The sequence below is a fragment of the Myxocyprinus asiaticus genome, chromosome 38, assembly GCF_019703515.2.
Source record: "Myxocyprinus asiaticus isolate MX2 ecotype Aquarium Trade chromosome 38, UBuf_Myxa_2, whole genome shotgun sequence".
NCBI classification, from domain to species: Eukaryota; Metazoa; Chordata; class Actinopteri; order Cypriniformes; family Catostomidae; genus Myxocyprinus; species Myxocyprinus asiaticus.
Genome location: NC_059381.1, coordinates 33,928,654 through 33,949,540, shown reverse-complemented (window position 1 = coordinate 33,949,540; position 20,887 = coordinate 33,928,654). Strand labels below are relative to the sequence as shown.

Here is a 20,887-nt window from a genome sequence, read left to right as displayed (position 1 = left end):
CCAAACTATTTATCTCTGCGGGCGAGAGATTAAAAAGGCACACAGTTTCTTTATCTTGGAGCCTACTCAGGCTATTAAAACAAGAAGAGTCACTGGACAGGTAAATGCACAGATAGACCCATGGGGATGGGAACACAATTCTACATGATATTATACTGGGTCTGCAGTGTCGAATGGGCGGTTAATAAAGATGCGCCTACGGACATGGCAACTGGCTGCTGAAAGGCTAAAGGTACTCGCCATGGCAACCGACAGCCAATGCTGACTGGAGATTTTCTCCTGATGATGCACAGTGTGTGGAGTGGGTAAGTAATGATCATCCATACAACACCTGTTATATTGATTAATCATACTGTTCCCCATACACCAAAGGAAATGGCACATAAAAACCTAGACAAAACAAAGCAACAATGTACTACACTGCAAAAAAATAATTTTCTTACTCAGTATTGTTGTCTAGTTTTCCAGTAAATACATCTAAACATCCTTGAAACAAGATATATTTACTTGAGAAGCAAAATGTTATTAGATATGGTATAAGATAGAAGTCTTGTTTTCAGAGAAAAATAAGCATGCTATTCCTTTAAATTAAAAAAATTTTCCTTCTAATTTGTCAACAAAATGTTGTTAGATTTCTCTGAAAATAATTATTAGGCCACATCCACACTAATCCGTTATTGTTTGAAAATTCAGTTTCCTAACATCAGAGTTTTCCAAAGGATGCGGTAATGGAAAGCGTTTTCGAAACACTCTATTTTCGGTGGAGGAAAACGCCTTTCTAATATTGATGAGAGGATTAAACATACCGAAATCTATGCGTTTTCAAATGAAAATACTCAGTAAGACAAATATTTTTTGCAGTGTACATAGGTTTGTATATCTACATGGCTGTATGGCACCGACTGATAACTAGAAACTGTAAAAAAGAATACGAGAATTGAAAAATTAACGCATATTCTGAAAGCAGTAGTAGCATCATGTCGCCAGTTAAGACTGGACTGGTAGTTTTTTTTTTTTTTGCGGTTTGGTAGTCATGTTCATTTTTGGGGACTGGACCGGGCGATGGTCGGCTTTCTGTTGACGTAAGTGGCCCAATAACCCAAGTTGAAGATGAAGAAGAGTACAGGAAAGATGATACGCGAGATCTTGTCCACTTTGCTGACGCGATTGTATGACTTCCTCCCCTCCGGCACGTACTCGCCATCCATTTTCGGCAGTCGCACCTCTCGGACAGGCTGCGATGGTGTGGATGTGGCCGTGGCACTCTTGGAGATGGTGGTCAGTCCAGGATCTTTGGCTACACTCATGCTGTAAGTGGTTCCCACAATATTGAAAGTGTTGTTGGTCTTTTTGGAGAGGGAAGCAGACTCTCGTCTCTGTGGAAAAAGAAAGTCAGGACAATAATTATAAAAAAGGAGAAATGGCCTTGTAAGCTCTCCATGGTTTCACTGCAGAAAAAAAGTTGAAAAGTGAAACATTATTTGTCTTTTTAATGGCCCCTTTAGTAAGCCTCCTTTTCCCCCACTGCACAAAATACGAGTAATACGGATATATCTAAAAGTATGCACCATTTATTACTTACATTCAATTTATTTATTTATTTATTTTTGGGGGTTTTTTTATTGCAGAGGAAATTGCATTTAATGCAGCAGAATAAACTATTTATTTATCTTAGCATCTAATCTGAAGGACAAATTCAACATTTTATTCAAAGTGCTGCTAATATACTAAAAATAATGATATTTTGGGAATCCAATAAACTCCTTGCAGTGAGGTATAAATATGCATAATAATGATTTAGCTTTGTTGTTTTTGCAATATTTTTACTGGCTTTCTCATTGGTATTATCACTGTTAAATTATGGTTAAAGGCTTTGTGTCTTTGCTATTGCTTTTTTGAGCATTTATTTACTGTGTGGAAAACCTTCAAACTAAATCAGGAAGTGTTCATCCAATTCTCCAATTATGCAAATATCTGAGTAACATTATGACTGCAGGCTAAAACAGTAGCCTTTACAATTTGCTTTTGGTGGGAAAAGTTGTTCTATCTTTAAGTGGAAAATAGCATCAAGCAGCATCTCGCCACAGTATATATACATAAATCAGAGAAAGCGAAGAGATTCCTAAAGCCATCATGGAGACTCATTACATGCATGCAGGTCAAAAGTTTGCATGCAAGGTCCAAAATTAAAGGAATATTCCAGGTTCAATACAAGTGAAGCTCAATTTGTGGCATAATGTTGATTACTACAAAAAATATTTCTATTTTATTATATATATTTAATTTAATATTTCTATGCCCCCATTAAGACAAGGCTGATACCCTCTTCACGCTCATTGCCTTGGTTTACTTCTGAGCTTCGGGCATTGAAGAGAACTGGCTGTCGCTTTGAGCGAATTTGTAGAAAAACAGACCTCACTGGTCACTTCCTGTTGTTGCTGGCGCCTAGCTCGAGTCTGTGTTTGTAGCCTGCTAGCTTCTTTAGCATCATCACTTATCTATCTGTTTCCAGCTTTTAATCTTTAATATCTGCTATTTTTCAGCGCACATCAAGTTTCACCCCACATTATTCTCTTATCGCGATTCAACTGCATGCATTTTTCCGCATGCATCCGCTTTCTATTTTACAGTGCGCACCCGTTTTCTCCTCTGTGTTACATGGATTATTGCATCGATCTCAAAGCACCACTTATCAAGAACAACCATAACAACAATTGCGTGAGGGATTCACATCGATCTCAAACCCTCGCCGCTCAGGAACAACCAACAACAACAAACAATTGCGGTAAGTCATGGCATCCGCTCATAATATTGCTTCCTGCATTACGTGCCATGTTTACTATAGCTTCTTCCATCAGCAGTGAGGGATTCACATGTGATAAATGTAAGGAATTAATCAGGTTGACGGAGAAGGTTAATGAATTAGAGATCCGCATCCGAACGTTTGTGGAGGTCAGTGAGAAAGTTTCGGATGCGGGTAGAACAGCGAGCAACACACACGCTTTGTTTCCGGCTGAGGAGCCCCCGCAGCAGGGTGTTTGGGTGACATCTCGGTGGCATACTCGCTCAGCAAAGCGACACCACTATCCCGTTACTGTTAGGGTTTCCAATCGATTCTCCCCATTCAGTGATACATCCACTGAGAATCATGTTGAAAGATCAAATTTACAAGTGCTGGCTAATGCTAAACGTAGATTTTCTTTAATTGTTATTCATGTCGGCATTAACGATGTCCAGCTTCGACAGTCGCAGATCACTAGAGATAATGTTAAAGAGGTGTGTGAACTTGCAAAAATGATGTCAGACACTGTAATATGCTCTGGCCCCCTCCCTGCTCATCGTGGTGATGAGGTTTATAGTAGATTAGTGTCACTGAATGACTGGGTGTCTGAGTGGTATCTGGAGAATAAACAATTGGAAGAGATTTTGGGGTAGACCTGACCTGTTAAAGAGAGCAGGGGAGGTGCCGCTCTCCTCTCTAGTAATTTAGTCTTAATAATGATAGTATTTGACTAACTTGGGCCCAGGTCAGGAAGCAGACAAACTGGTTAATCTGAATGTCTGCTAGCTTCTTTGAGATGTCACATAGGTCACATAAACTACAACACATAGAAACTGTATCACCTAGATATCACATAGAGACTGTGTCTGTTCCCCGAACTGCCAAACACAAACCCATCACTAAATCATATAGAAACAATTTGATTAAGGTCAAACTTAAAAAAAAAAAAAAAAAAAAAAAAAACACAACAAAGGATGCATATCGCTCTGTCCCTAGAGCAGCTTTGGGACTCTCTGATCACTGTCTGGTTCATCTTCTTCCAACATACAGGCAGAAATTAAAATCAACCAAGCCAGTAGTAAGGACTGTAAAGAGATGGACCAATGAAGCAGAGCGGGATTGGATTGTTTTTGAGGCTGCAGCCACAGACCTGGACGAGCTCACAGATACTGTTACATCATATATCAGTTTCTGTGAGGATATGTGCATTCCTACTAGGACTTATTTAAAGTTAAACAATGACAAACCGTAGTTTAGAGCAGAGCTCAGGCAGTTTCGTCAGGCCAAAGAGGATGCTTACAGGGGTGGGGATAAAGTCTTGTACAATCAGGCCAGGAACACACTGAACAAGGAAATCAGAATGGCTAAAAGAAGATACTCTGAGAAGCTGAAAAACACGTTTTCAGCTAACGACCCTGCATCAGTGTGGAGTGGCATGAAACAACTCACAAATTACAGGACTCCTACTCCCAACCCTGTGGTGGACCAACAACTGACTGACAACCTGAATGTGTTCTACTGCAGATTTGAAAGGCCCAATCTCACATCCCACACCCACTCTGACCTTCACTTCACACAAACACCACCTCCTGCAACCCCCCTCCTCCCCCCTCCTGCTACTCAACCTGCACTTAAGATCTGTGAAGATGATGTGAGCCGGTATTTCGGAAACAAAAGACAAGGAAAGCTTCAGGCCCAGATGGCATCTCACCAGTGTGTCTTCGATCCTGTGCTAACCAGCTGGCTCCCATCTTCACACAGATCTTCAATAGATCATTGGAGCAGTGTGAAGTCCCATGCTGCTTCAAATGCTCAATCATTATTCCTGTCCCAAAGAAACCAAAAATCACAGGACTTAATGACTACAGACCTGTTGCCCTGACGTCTGTGGTCATGAAATAATTTGAGAGATTGGTGTTGGCCCACCTGAAGAACATCACTGGACTCTTTCTAGATCCCCTTCAATTTGCTTATCAAGCAAACAGGTCTGTGGATGATGCAGTCAATATTGGATTGCATCATGTCCTGCAACATCTGGACAGACCAGGGATATATGCAAGGATCCTTTTTGTGGACTTCAGTTAAGCTTTCAACACCATCATCCCAGCTATACTCCAGAATAAATTACACCAACTCTCTGTTCCCATGTCTATCTGTCAGTGGATTACCAGCTTTCTGACGGACAGGCAGCAGCTTGTGAGACAGGGGAAACTCACTTCCAGCACCTGTACAATCAGCACTGGTGCCCCACATGGATGTGTGCTCTCCCCCACTACTCTTCTCCCTCTACACCAATGACTGCATTGCCAAGGACCCCTCTGTCAAGCTCCTGAAGTTTGCAGACAACACCACTGTCATCGGCCTCATCCGAGATGACGATGAGTCTGCATATAGAAGGGAGGTTGAACAGCTGGCTATCTGGTGCAGTCAAAACAACCTTGAGCTGAACACGCTCAAAATGGTGGAGATGATTGTGGACTTTAGGAGCAACACCCAAACACAGACCCCCCCCTCACCATTCTAAACAGCACTGTGGCAGCAGTGGAGTCATTCAGGTTCCTGGGCACTACCATCTCACAGGACATGAAGTGGGAGACAAACATTGACTCCATTGTGAAAAAGGCCCAGCAGAGGTTGTACTTCCTTCGCCAGCTGAGGAAGTTCAACCTGCCACAGGCGCTGCTGATACAGTTCTACTCAGCAGTCATTGAGTCTGTCCTCTGCACTTCAATAACTGTCTGGTTTGGTTCAGCTACGAAATCAGACATCAGAAGACTACAAAAGGACAGTTCGGACTGCTGAGAGGATTATTGGTTGCCCCCTGCCCCCCCTTCAAGAACTATACACTTCCAGAGTGAGGAAAAAGGCTGGAAAAATCATTCTGGACGCCACTCACCCTACCCATTACCTTTTTGAACTGTTGCCTTCTGGCCGACGCTTCAGAGCGCTGAGCACCAGAACCGTCAGGCAAAGGAACAGTTTTTTCCCTCAGGCTATCCATCTCATGAACAGTTAAATTGCCTCATTGAGCAATAACTATGTGCAATACACAGTTTAGTCTTTTTTATATTTATCCAACACATCAAACCTATTCTGCCATTTCATTCCTCTAAACAAATTCTGGTAAAAAAAAAACAAACAAAAAACATTTGCACTGTACATAACAGATAACATATTTGTATTAGATTTGCACTACGTATGTGTATGTGTGTATGTATGTGTGTGTCTGTGTGTGTATGTATTTATGTGTATAATTATTTTTTATTATTATCTATGGCTTGCTGCTGTTTTTGTATTGTTTTTTTATTGTTGTACACTGGAAGCTCCTGTCACCAAGACAAATTCCTTGTATTTGTAAGTATACTTTGCAATAAAGCTGATTCTGATTCTGAAATAACAGAAAATATAAATACAGTCTTCTCTAGCACTATTGATAGTGTCGCCCCCTTCGATTAAAGAAAATGTAAGAAAAATGCCCCGCACCATGGTACATCGATCACACTCATGCTCTCAAGAGAGCAGCTCAGAAAATGGAGCACAAGTGGAAGAATACAAAATTAGAGGTATTTTGCGGTGCATGGAAGGATAGTGTCTGTAGCTACAGACAGTCATTAAAAGCTGCCAGGTCAGCATATTTGAGCAAACTCATAGAAAATAACCACAACAAACCTAGGTGTTTATTCAGTACTGTGGCAAAATTGGTTAGGAGTAAAGCCTCAACTGAACCAGATATTCCGTCACAGCACAATAATAATGACTTCGTGAATTTCTTTACTGATAAAATTGAAATAATCAGAAATAAAATTGGAATTATGCAGTCATCTGTCACAGTACCTCAGAAAACAGTGTCTCATAATTTTCCTCATGTGCAACTTCAATCCTTCGCTGTCATAGGTCATGAAGAGCTAATAAAACTTATTGAAACAACAAAAGCCACAACATGTACAGTTGTGCTCAAAAGTTTGCATACCCTTGGAGAATTGGTAATATATGTACCATTTTTAAAGAAAACATGAGTGAAAAGGCAAAACACATTTCTTTAATTTCTTATGGGATTCATATTCAACTGTAGGTTATAACAGAATGGCACAATCATAAAACAAAACACGGCAACAAAGAAAAAAATGAAATGACCCCTGTTCAAAAGTCTGCATACCCTTTGTTCTTAATACTGTGTATTGCCCTCTTTAGCATCAATGACAGTGTGCAGTCTTTTGTAATAGCTGTCTATGAGGCCCCAAATCCTTGCAGGTGGTATAGCTGCCCATTCGTCTTGGCATGATGCCTCAAGGTCATGCAAAGTCTTTGGTCATCTTGCATGAACCGCACGTTTGAGATCTCCCCAGAGTGGCTCGATGATATCAGGGTCAGGAGACTGTGATGGCCACTCCAGAAGCTTCACCTTTTTCTGCTGTAACCACTGGAGGGTCAACTTGCCCTTGTGTTTAGGGTCATTGTCATGCTGGAAAGTCCAAGAGCGTCCCATGCGCAGCTTTTGTGCAGAAGAATGCAAATTTTCTGCCAGTATTTTCTGATAACATGCTGCATTCATCTTGCCATCAATTTTCACAAGATTCCCCATGCCTTTAGAGCACACACACCCCCTAAACATCAGTGAGCCACCACCATGCTTCACAGTGGGGATGGTATTCTTTTCACTATAGGACTTGTTGACCCCTCTCCAAACATTGCGCTTATGGTTGTGACCATAAAGCTCATTTTGGTCTCGTCACTCCAAATTACAGTGTGCCAGAAGCTGTGAGGCATGTCAAGGTGTTGTCGGGCAAATTGTAACCAGGCTTTTTTGTGGCATTGGTGCAGTAAAGGCTTCTTTCCGGCAACTCGACCATGCAGCTAATTTTTGTTCAAGTATCGTCATATTGAAACAACCACACCGTCTTTTTCCAGAGCAGCCAGTATTTCTCCTGAGGTTACCTGTGGGTTTTTCTTTGTATCCCAAACAATTCTTCTGGCAGTTGTGGCTGAAATCTTTCTTGGTCTACCTGACCTTGGCTTGGTATCAAGAGATCCCCGAATTTTCCACTTCTTAATAAGTGATTGAACAGTACTGACTGGCATTTTCAAGGCTTTGGATATCTTTTTATATCCTTTTCCATCTTTATAAAGTTCCATTACCTTGTTACGCAGGTCCATTGACAGTTCTTTTCTGCTCCCCATGGCTCAGTATCTAGCCTGCTCAGTGCATCCACGTGAGAGCTAACAAACTCATTGACTATTTATACACAGACACTAATTGCAATTTAAAAAGCCACAGGTGTGGGAAATTAGCCTTTAATTGCCATTTAAACCTGTGTGTGTCACCTTGTGTGTCTGTAACAAGGCAAAACATTCAAGGGTATGTCAACTTTTGATCAGGGCCATTTGGGTGATTTCTGTTATCATTATGATTTAAAAAGGAGCCAAACAACTATGTGATAATAAATGGCTTCATATGATCACTATACTTAATTAAAAGAAAGATTTTTTCATGATCAGTCATATTTTCTAAATCAATTCCAAAATTTCACAATTTCTGCCAGAGTATGCAAACTTTTGAGCACAACTGTATGTTAGATCCAATACCAATTATGCTCTTAAAAGAGGTATTCCCTGTAATCTCAGAACCTCTTCTTAATATTATTAACTCCTTGCTATCCTTAGGACATGTCGCAATACATTTTAAAATGCAGTTATCAAACCAATTATTATTAAGAAGCCACAACTTGATCCTGGAGATTTCAAATCTCCCGTTTATATCTAAAATACTAGAAAAGGTTGTGTCCTCCCAATTATGTTCGTTTCTACAGAGAAATAGTATATATGAACAATTTCAGTCAGGATTTAGGCCACATCACAGTACAGAGAATGCACTTATCAGAATTACAAATGACTTGCTTTTATAATCTGATCGCAGCTGCACTTCTCTTCAAGTGCTTTTAGATCTTAGTGCTGCCTTCGACACGATAGATCAAAATATTTTCTTGAAGAGGCTAGAGAATTATGTTGGCATTTTTGGACTTGCATTAGCATGGTTTAAGTCCTATTTAGCAGACCATTACCACTTTGTCTGTGTAAACGAGGAATTGTCAAATCAAACAAAAGTTAAATATGGAGTGCCACAAGGATCAGTTTTAGGGCCTCTGCTTTTCTCCTTATATATACTTCCCCTGGTAGATATTATCAGGTATCATGGAATAAGTTTCCACTGTTATGCCGACGATACCCAACATTATATTTCTTTGAAACCCGACGAAATTTCACAATTCTTCAAATTAGTAGAGTGTATTAATGAAATCAAAGATTGGATGGCCAGAAATTTCCTTCTATTCCGACAAAACAGAGGTACTAGTTATTGGACCAAAACCTCTGAAAATAAGCCGCTAAAATATACTTTGGCTCTCGATGGATGTACTGTTACATCGTCTTCAACGATGGTGTTATATTAGGTGTTATATTTGATACCAATATGTCATTTGAAAATCAAATTTCCAATGTTTGTAGAACAGGATTCCTCCACCTAAGAAATATTGCTAATTTACGAAGGTCACGTGATGCCATGCGAGGAGCAGACGTGTGAGCGGCGAGCTCTGCACGCTTTGCTAGCTTTAATAATATTTGTGTCATAAACCGGTGAGATTCGTTACACCCTGACTCTTAACTGTCCTAGGAAGACAATATGTCAAAAAATTCAAAATCCTTGGGCTCTGGAGACATTACACTTACGCGCTCAAGCTGATTCCCCTCAGCGGCAGGCCGAAAGCCCCGGACTCAATTCGGACGGTGAACTGAAAGAAATCTGCCGTGAATTGATAAATGTCAAATGTCACCTTCAAGACAATTAAGTGGATGAATCTACAATTTTTTTTGTGTTTATTCCACTTATGGGGTGGAGTTTGTTTTATAGATTATCTTTTGTTGTGTAATATATTTTTAAAAAATTGTATAGAAACACCGGACTTGAGCAATCCGATGGCAAAGTTGTCGCGGGGGCTTTCGTAGGCGTACGTAGACTTTTTGAGTTTAGAGGGATGGACGCCAGTTGGCGCTGTAGTGTGCAGGGTTAATGTGCACGTTTTTGTTTTTTCTGTTTTTCTGTTCTGGGGAAAGTTCGGGGGTTGATTGTTGCAATAATGTGGAATGTGATCTTTATAATTTTATTTTTGACACACAATCTAATTTCTATAATATGTCAAAATGTCAAATGTTAATATGAATAGATTGTCTCTCTCCACGTGGAATGTGAATGGGTTGGGCACCCCATAAAAAGAAGGAAGGTTATTTCTTTTCTTAAACAAAAGAAATGTGATATAGTGTTTCTTCAAGAAACACATCTTTCCCCGCAGGATGCTGAAAAATTTGGGAAGATATGGGGTGGACATGTTTTCTTTAGTGCTGGCTCAAGTAAGAGCAGGGGAGTCATTACATTGATAAGTAAACATCTACAATTCAAACGTCTTAAACAGATGAAAGATAAATTAGGAAGATTCATTATTGTTTTAGCAGAAATTCAGGGGCAAAGGTTGATTTTGGCTAATATTTACGCACCTAATGCTGATGATCAGGGTCTTTTTATAGATCTTGAAGGGATGTTGCAAGTCGCTGGCACCTCTCATGATATAATATTGGGAGGAGACTTTAATCTTTTGATGGACTCACTCCTTGATCATAGCGAAGCAAAAGTGTGCAAGCCCCCTAGAGCAACATTGATGCTTCACAGGATGTGTAAAAATCTTGGTCTTACAGATATTTGGAGACTTTTGAACCCATCCGGTAGGGACTATACATTTTTTTCATCAGTCCATAAGATTTATTCTAGAATAGATTTATATATATATATATATATATATATATATATATATATATATATATATATATATAAATCCCTCATTTCATCTGTTATGAATTGCTTAATTGGAGACATTTTAGTCTCAGATCACACCCTGGTGAGTTTAGAGGTGTTGCCACATATAGAGAAAAAGAAATCACATAGTTGGCACTTGAATGTATCCCTTTTGCAAAATCCTGATTTCCAACAAATGTTAAAGGCTTAAATCAGTGTTTATATGGAGACCAACTGGTTCTCAGTATCCTCTGTGGGTGTGGCTTGGGAGGCACTTAAGGCAGTTCTTTGGGGTCAAATCATACAGTATGCCTCATTCATCAAAAAATCCAAAGCATGAGAATTCATGGAGTTGGAAGAGAATATTAAAAATGCCGAGGTAGAGCTGAAGCACTGAATGTCATCTGATGGCCTCAATTGACCCAATTGAAATACAGATATAATACTATTTTGTCGCGGAAGGTGGAGTTTTGGTTATTCAGGGCAAGACAGTCATATTTTGAGTTGGGGGGAAAAGCAAGGAAGCTTTTGGCTAGGTATATAAAGCAGAGAATGTCTTTTTCTACCATTCCCTCAGTGAAATCTGCTGGTGGTGAATTTTTTACCTCGGCCAGTGATATTAATAATGCTTTTAAAGAATTCTATCTTAATCTTTATAGTTCCACGTCTTCGTCTACTGATGAAGATATTAGAAACTTTGTGGAACCATTAGATCTCCCTAAACTGACAACTGAGCAAAAAAATTATCTTGATTCTGAGATAAACTTGGAGGAGCTTGACGAGGTAATTAAGGCCTTACCTACAGGCAAGGCTCCGGGGCCAGATGGCTTTGCTGCTGAATTTTTTAGATCTTATGCTACATAACTGGCTCCACTTTTGTTAGAAGTTTATATGAATAATTAAAGAATGGAAAGCTTCCGCCAACCATGACACAAGCCTGGATCAGTCTGGTTCTTAAAAAAGGACAAAGATCAAAGCGAGTGTAATAGTTACCATCCAATTTCCCTGATCCAGCTAGATGTAAAAATATTGTCAAACATTTTGGCCAACCAATTAAGTTATGACATCTCTTTGTTTATTGGGGGCCGTAGCTCTTCTGATAACATTAGGTGTTTTATCAATATCATGTGGTCAGTGACGAATGATCAGACTCCGGTTGCTGCCATCTCACTTGACGCCGAAAAGGCGTTCGTTATGGTAGAATGGGATTATCTTTTTAAGGTTTTGGAAATATATACGGGTTCGGGAATACTTTTATTGGATGGATTAAGTTACTTTATAGACACCTGGTAGCGGCGGTACAAACGAATGGATTAATTTCAGATTATTTTACTCTGGATAGGGGCTCCCGGCAGGGTTGCCCTCTTTCCCCATTATTGTTCTGCCTTGCCCTGGAACCATTAGCAGCCGCGATAAGAAAGGAAGTTAATTTTCCAGGAGTGGCGGCGGGAGGTATGGCGCATAAGCTTTTGCTTTACGCAGATATTTTATTATTTGTCTCCGACCCCACTAGATCTATGCCTTGCCTCCACAAAAAAAAAAAAAAGTTGTAGCTTCAATCACATCTAGCAGCCAATAATCTCGATGAACCTTTTCAATCTGGTATTCGTCTACTCCACAGGTCTGAAACTGCTCTCTTGAGGGTTGTTAATGATCTTCTCCTCTCTGCTGACTCTGGGTCCCTCAGTATTATGATCCTGCTTGATTTGAGCTCCGCTTTTGACACTATATGCCACAACACACTCCTTTTCTGACTCTCAGATATTGGTATTACTGGCACTGCTCTATCCTGGTTTTCTTCCTACCTCACTAAAAGACAATCTTTTATCTCAATTAAGAAACACAAATCCCCTATGGCTTCTCTCACTCAGGTTATACCCCAGGGTTCCGTTCTGGGTCCTCTATTGTTCATAATTTACGTTCTCCCACTTTGTCAAATCATCCGTCATCATGGTCTTAGTTATCACTGCTACGCTGATGGCACACGGATTTATACATCCGCCCATTTTGATGAAATTCATGCAATCAGCTCATTAACAGCCTGTATCAATGATGTACAAATTAGGTTAAACAGCAGTTTTCTCAAATTCAATACCGACAAAACAGAGATCATGATTTTTGGACCACAAACACTTACAAGATATATTGACATTTGTATCAATATTGACGGAAATCTGACCAAACCCTCCAAAACCATTAAGAATCTGGGCATCACTTTTGATCAATCTCTCACTTTTGAAGCCCACATCAGAAACATCACTAAAATGGCATTCTTCCATCTATGTCACATTGCACGACTTCGACCCATTCTTAGTTTGAAGGATGCCGAATCACTAGTTCATGCTTTCTTTACATCACATCTTGATTACTGTAACTGCCTCTTCATTGGCCTACCCTCTAAAACATTGCCCAATTACAATATATCCAAAATTCTGCAGCTAGAGTTCTCACAAACACTAAGCGGTCTGCACACATTACACCCACCTTGTGTAGTCTTCACTGTTTGCCTGTCTCTTGCCGTATTAAGTTCAAAATTCTTCTCTTAACCTACAAAGCTCTCTATGATCTGGTACCCCTTATTTATGTGATCTGCTGCATCCATACACACCTGCACATTCTCTTCGTTCTTCTGATTCCAAACTGCTGTCTATCCCCAGATTTCATCTGCCCATTTTGGTGGGAGATCCTTCAGTGAAACTGCATCTAAACTATGGAACTCAATACCTCAGAGCCTCTGCAACATCTCCTTCATTTCCTTCAAGTCTCAGCTTAAAAGTCATCTTTTCTCAGAGTACTAACTATCCATTGTTGATTGCTGAATTTATTTATTTTGTTATTTTTTTATTTTCCCCTAACTGTGATTGTAACTTCTGTTAAAATGTATCCTTGAGCTTTTGGAAAGGCACTATATAAATAAAACCTATTATTATGGAACACGCATTGTCTGTCATAAGGTGGAATTTTGCATAACCACGACAGACATGATATTAAACTTTTCTAGTGGTTGACACATTTCTACTGGTACACTTCAACGCAGAGCCCTGTAGCCGCTCAGTCTCATTATAAATTGTGAACATAATAACAATGTATGAGGTTTTGAGAGGTTTTTCAGTCTTGCACTGCGTGATTATGATGTAGAATTTCTATGAATTTTTAAGATCCAAGAAAAAAAACTCACAAGCACTTGGCCAAGCGACAGCCAGTGCACCTCTGTTATAGAAGCAGAATATGTTTGGTGTGTCTCCTGCAGTTGTCCAAAGAGGCTCTGGTTAGTAGAGCGACATTTCATGAAGTTTTGCTACAGTTTCCAAGTTGTCAAGGCCTTTGGAAAGTTTTAAAATTTTCATGTTGAGATTTGCTTATATCACAACGAGGACGCTGACATGCTGTTTTACTGGTATCGTGGTATTGCAAGAGGTTTTTAAGACGTCCGTCAATTCTTCATTATTCAAAAGCTGTCCGTCATTTTGACAGATAAAAAAACCAAGCAAGAACCTTCACTTAAACCATCTTTACTTGTTATATATTCACTCTCTCTCTGTCTCTGCGTGCGTGTGAAATTAAGAGAGAAAGAGGAGAGCGCTCACAGCCTTGTGTGTGAGTGAGTAATTATGCCAAACAGATATTTGACAGAAATAATAGTTTTTTGATAAAACTTGTGTTGTGTTTGCAATTGTTTGATATCAGTTTGAGGATAGATTTTTGTGAATATTTGGTATGAAAGATACAAATTATAAACAATAAAGACATATTTTTCACAGCCTTCTTTGCTCATATTTACCAAGGGTGTGAATATTTTTGGCCACAACTGTAGTAAGTAAAGATATGCTAAGAAACTATAAAATTATTATTATATATTACTCAATACAGTTTTAATATGCTGTTCAAAAGATCTAATCAAATAAACAATTTTATAAACAATCTTAATAATCTTAATATATAGGCCTAATAGAGTATATTAAATCTTAATACATACTGTACACCTTAATCCATATATATAAATTGTTTCAGTATCTGTTGCGATCTGTTAGCCAGAATAAAACCTGCTCCGGAGCAGGTTAGCAGTGTAGCATAAGTTACAACTGCGATGAAGACAGGCCTCAGGTCTCTACCAGCATGAGATTATTTAACCAGAATTCATTCATTCTTGAGATATTTGTGTGGATTGCAAAGCAGGAAACATGGTATGCTGGTAAACAAACAAAGTCTCTATAAAGTGTGCATACACAACAAGAAAGAAACACAAAATATGATATACATTGTAGTCTAACCACACCATGTGCATGTATGGTTGTAAATTAGTTCACTTTATGTTACTGTATATTGTTTGTATTTTACGTTGCTGTTATTTTGCACTCAAATGTGATCTCACAGCTCATTAGTATTCATAGGTATTTGTATGTAAAGTGTGTTTCTAGCACACATTGTTTAAAATGTCATATTTGAATTTATTTGTAAACAATGAAAAATCAAGAAACACACTTAAGATATGAATAACTATGAATACTAATGAGCTAATGAGATCACATTGGAATACTTCTTCATACTTAATACTTGGATTTAATTATCTATGATAATTAAATTCCACCATACAAACACTCTATCTACACTGGATGCGAGCGGTGTTGTGTCACTTAAAAAGCAAAAATCTAATTATCTATCTAAAACAGTTCATAAGAAGGGGAAAATTAGCTGACGGATTCTGATTCTGACTGAGTTTTGTTTCACAGATTTTCTTAGCCTTTGTAAGTACGGTAAAATAAGGATCTCTAAACGAGTCATTTAATCTCACACTGAGGACACAAAACAGGTTTTCACTGCAGGAAAGCTTGTAGGAGGAATTGATGGTTTGAAGTATTTAAAACACTATAATCATCCTCAATGGCACAGTAACTGTTCAAACATTTTAACTCGGAATTAAAGGGATAGTTCACCCAAAAAGGACAATTCAGTCAATATTTACTCACCCCATGTGGTTATACCTGTATGACTCTTTTTTTTTTTTTCTACTTTTTTTTTTTTTAACACAAATGCAGAAATTTTGAAAAAAAAAAAAATTTTGGTCATTGAAGTCATACAATGGCAGTTTAAGATAACCATCTCTTCAAGCTTCAAAAAGGATGCAAAAGTATGCAGTAATTCAGAAGTCTAATAAATGATTGTATGCAAATCATGTCTTGTTCAGAAGGCATACGATAAGGTTTGGTAAGAAACAAACCAAATTTGAATGTGATATTTTGTGAAAATCTTCACCAACTGCTGCTCTCTTGAGCATATAAGTTATCTAAAAAAAGTCCCCCCACAGTGATAGTAATAACAGAACACAACACAGCTTCACACAAACCAGAGAACAGAACTTACAATACATGTCTGAAGAGTTTGAAGTCGAAGAGGACCACTCTTATTTGCCTTATTTGTTTAAAACAGAGTATTCGGAAATCAAACTGAGAGAGATGGAAAAGGCTGATGCAGCCACACTCAGAAGCTACAGTCAGACAGAGAGTACAGGAAACGTCCTGGTTACTTGCGTAACCTCCGTTCCCTGATGGAGGGAACGAGACGTTGTGTCGATGTAGTGACACTAGGGGTCACTCTTGGGAGCCCGAGACACCTCTGATCTTTGATAAAAGTCCAATGAAAATTGGCGAGTGGTATTTGCATACCACTCCCCCGGACATACGGGTATAAAAGGAGCTGTTATGCAACCACTAATTCAGGTTTTGTGCTGAGGAGCCGAGACAAGGTCCCGGCCATTTCAGCGGGTAGTTCAGTATTGTGGCAGGAGGGACACAACGTCTCCTTCCCTCAGTCTCGTTGACGGCGCGCCTCACGAACGAGCGCGGACAGTCGGTGCTGACCTGTTTGAAGGCGTTAAGACAGAAAACAGCGGTTCCACTGAAACTCTTTCAGAGGCTCCTAGGGCATATGGCATCCTCAGCGGTTACGCAAGTAACCAGGACATTCCCTATCTGTCACTCACTCAACGTTGTGTCGATGTAGTGACACTAGGGGTCCATATAAGAAACACCGCAACTGGCTGAACTGTGTTACGTGAACTGGGAGTGTGTGACGGGCAGACCACTGTGTGCCTCATAGCCAGCACACCAGGCCAACACGTAACCTCCCCCAACACTGTTATGAATGTCAAACGGCCCTTTGGGGACAAGTCAACTACCCAAAAGATAGAGACGGGCTAGCCCAGTCGTGGCCTCTTATCCCCTTTTTTTTCCCTCTCCCCCAAAAAAAGGGAATTAACCGACTAGGGCCACCAGGTCTAGTCGGGGGTGTCCCTCCCAAGGGGAAGACACCACGGAGACCACACCCCGCCCGGGGGGGGGGGGTATTTATGTTGAAATACATCACATGGTCTTGCCGAGCTTTGTCGGAAGTAAGCCATGTGGAGAAGTCCCATGGTAGGTCCTACCCTACGAGGGAGGAGTAACTACAAGCATGGTGACTGGGGCAGAGGGCCCTCTGCCCACGGAAGACGCGGTTTACCAACAGGGAAACGAATTAGCGGAAGATATACGTCGCATGGGGTTACCTACGGGGAACCACCACATGCGGAGCACCTACCCCAGTACAGGGCTTAGTTAGCACGTGTACTGAGCCAGCAACGAGTTTCTCCGCAAACTTGTCTGCCACAGGGCTCGGAGGAAATCAACCAGGGAACACAGTTTGTGAACACTACTGGGAGTCAATGGCGCACATCTTCAGCTCAGGGGAGATGAATGGCGCTATGCTCAAGCGATACACCTGGCCGGCTGTCCCGGACTTACCTGCTTGTGCGTGCCACTACACGGGACAAAACTGGTTCCACCCGGAGATTGTAGAACCTCGCAAAGGTGTTGGGTGCTGCCCAGCCCGATGCTCTGCAAATGTCTGTTAGAGAGGCGCCACTGGTCAAGGCCCAGGAGGCCGCTACACCCCTGGTAGAATGGGCCCGTAGCCCTACTGGGGGCGGCACGTCCTGGGCATGATATGCCATTGTTATGGTGTCAATGAGCCAGTGGGCGATCCTCTGCTTGGAGAGAGCGCTTCCTTTCCGCTGTCCACCAAAGCAGACAAAGAGCTACTCAGAGACTCTAAAGCTCTGCGTGCGATCCAAATAGATGCGTAAAGCGTGCACCGGACACAGCAACATCAGGGCTGGGTCTGCCCCCTCCTGGGGCAGTGCTTGCAGGTTCACCAAATGGTCCCTAAAAGAGGTCGTGGGAAACTTGGGCACATAGCCCGTTCGGGGTCTCAAGATCACATGAGAGTAGCCTGGACCGAACTCCAGGCACGTTTCACTGACAGAAAACGCTTGCAGGTCTCCTACCCTCTTGATGGAAGTGAGTGCAGTCAGGAGGGCAGTCTTCAAAGAGAGTGCCTTAAGCTCAGCTGACTGCAAGGGCTCCAAGGGGGCTCTCCGTAGACCCTGAAGAACTACAGAGAGGTCCCATGAGGGAACGAGGCATGGTCTGAAGGGATTCAACCTCCTGGTGCCTCTCAGGAACCTGATGATCAGGTCGTGCTTCCCTAAGGACTTACCGTCCACTGTGTCATGGTGTGCCACTATAGCGGCTACATACACCTTCAAGGTGGAGGGGGACAGCCGCCCTTCCAACCTCTCCTGCAGCAAGGAAAGCACCGATCTGACTGCGCGTCTCTGGGGGTATTCGTGTCGGGAAGAACACCACTTAGTGAACAGATGCCACTTAAAATCATACAGGCGCCTCATAGAGGGGGCCCTAGACTGAGTGATCGTGTCTACCACCGCGGGTGGTAGACATGGGTGCCAGATGGTGCCCTGGCCCTGAGAAAGAAGATCCTTCCTCAGGGGAATTTGCCAGGGGGGTGGCTGTTGCGAGAAGCATGAGGTCCGAGAACCACATCTGGGTGGGCCAGTAGGGTGCTACCAGGATGACCTGCTCCTCATCCTCCCTGACCTTGCACAGGGTCTGTGCAAGTAGGCTTACTGGGGGAAATGCATATTTGCAAAGTCCAGAGGGCCAGCTGTGTGCCAGCGTGTCTATACCGTGAGGTGCTTTGGTCAGGGCGTATCAGAGCGGGCAGTGGGAGGTTTATTGGGAGGCGAACAGGTCTAACTGTGCCTGCCCGAATTGACTCCAGATCAGCTGGACCACCTGAGGGTGGAGTCTCCCAGACATACAACGGGAGCGCAGACCGCCTTGATGGTTGACATATGCTACCATTGCCGTGTTGTCTGTCTGAACTAACACGTGCTTGCCCTGGATCAACAGCCGGAACCTCCACAGGGTGAGGAGAATTGCCAGCAACTCGAGGCAGTTGATGTGCAAACGCAGCCGCAGGCCCATCCATAAGCCGGCGGCTGCATGCCCGTTGCATACAGCGCCCCAGCCCGTATTGGAGGCATCTGTCATAACCACGACACGCCTGGAGACCTGCTCTAGGGGAACGCCTGCCCGTAGAAATGTGAGGTCGGTCCAAGGGCTGAAGAGGCGGTGACAGATCGGTCCCGCGGCACCATGCCCATTTCGGGACTCGAGTCTGAATCCAGTGCTGAAGCGGTATCATATGCATCAACCCGAGCGGAGTGGCCACCGCTGAGGATGCCATATGCCCTAGGAGCCTCTGAAAGAGTTTCAGTGGAACTACTGTTTTCTGTCTGAACGCCTTCAAACAGGTCAGCACCGACTGTGCGCACTCATTTGTGAGGCGCGTCGTCAACGAGACTGAGTCCAACTCCAAACCGAGAAAAGAGATGCTCTTTTCCCAGTTGACCCGAAGCCCTAGTTGGCTGAGGTGCCTGAGCACCAGGTCCCTGTGTGCACACAACACAAGATGCAAGGGGACAAGGACAGACCGAAAGGGAGGACCTTGTACTGATACGCCCTACCCTCGAATGCAAACCGCAGGAAGGTTCTGTGTTGAGGTAGAATCGAGACATGGAAGTACGCATCCTTCAGGTCTACCGCCACAAACCAATCTTGATGACACTCGCTAGAGTGCATCTTTGCGTCAGCATCTTGAATGGGAGTCTGTGTAAAGCCCGGTTCAGTACTCGCAGGTCCAAGATTGGCCGCAACCCACCACCTTTTTCCGGTACAACGAAGTAGGGGCTGTAAAACCCCTTCTTCATCTCGGCCAGAGGGACAATCTCGTCGGACATACCGGTGGGTGGTACCGGTGGGAGCCTGAGGTGCCACACCGTGTCGTGGCCGTGCTGAGTTCAGGGACATCGAAGTACTTACATGGCTCCTTGTGACCACCCCCAGAACAGCCTGGGATGGGGGAGGAAGAGGCCTGTCCTCATGACCCATGGAGACTGTCACATCGGGGGTGGATTTGTGCCACAGCTGGGCGCTCAGGGGCAAGGAGACCGCCGCTGGAGCGCCAACCCTGGCAAAATGGAGTGGTGGACGGTGGTTGTGATGACGGCTGTGCACACCGGGTATGTGACCCAGGGAACAAGGAAACTGCTCTTGCTGAACTCTTGGGTACCGCAGCCACTTGGGCATGTGGTGCAATTAGATTCAAAGGTAACAAAAGATTCTCCTCCCGGCCCTCCACCGGGGGATGGAGTGGTCTGCTTACCAGCTCCAGAGCAGTGGGTTTAATCGTCCCTGGGACGCCAGTCTCAGGGGCGCTTCGAAGCCTTTGCGGGTTCTTGGCGGCTGCGAGACAGGGTTCCTGAGGTTCCTGGGGTTCCTGAGCCCACAGCTTCCTGCTGTGGGCTCCACGCCGGGGCCGGGCTGCAGGGGCAGGCTGCGGCGGAGCCGGTGCAGTCACAGCAGGGGGACGCCCTTGGCGATGAGCAGACGGGGTGCGGGATCTTGAGCCGTGCCGGGGCAGTATGTGCTGGATAACTTCCATCTGCTGCTTCACGGCTGAGAACTGCTGGGCAAAGTCCTCGACGGTGTCGCCGGACTGGCCAACCAGGGAAATGGGGGCATCAAGTAACCGTGCCTTGTCGGCCTCTCCCATCTTGACCATGTTGAGCCAAAGGTGGCACTCCTGGACCACCAAGGTGGACATCGCCAGCCCGAGAGACCGCGCCGTGACCTTCGTCGCCCGGAGAGCGAGGTCGGTCGCCGAGTGCAGCTCTTGCATCAATCCTGGGGTGGAACTACCCTCGTGCAGTTCCTTTAGTGCCTTGGCTTGGTGAACTTGCAGGAGAGCCATGGCTTACAAGGCGGAGGTGGTCCCCAAATCGCCCCCAGTGCTAGCCGCGCTGGCCTCATACCCGTGGGTAGAAGGACCAAGGCAGGGAGCCTCCGGGGTGGCTTGCTTTCTTACAA

At 43.0% G+C, this 20,887-nt stretch overlaps 1 protein-coding gene across 4 annotated transcripts in view; it reads right to left on the bottom strand.

Annotated features, from left to right (window-relative positions):
- Positions 1–1,005: 1,005 nt before the first annotated feature.
- Positions 1,006–20,887, bottom strand: part of LOC127429346 (gamma-aminobutyric acid receptor subunit alpha-3-like) — a 327,245-nt gene continuing 307,363 nt past the window's right edge. For all 4 annotated transcript variants that reach the window (XM_051678328.1, XM_051678324.1, XM_051678325.1 and 1 more), the window contains one exon: positions 1,006–1,376. In XM_051678328.1, coding sequence (XP_051534288.1) covers positions 1,038–1,376 — 339 coding nt within the window. In that variant the 3' untranslated portion in view covers positions 1,006–1,037. The remainder of the gene's footprint in view (positions 1,377–20,887) is intronic.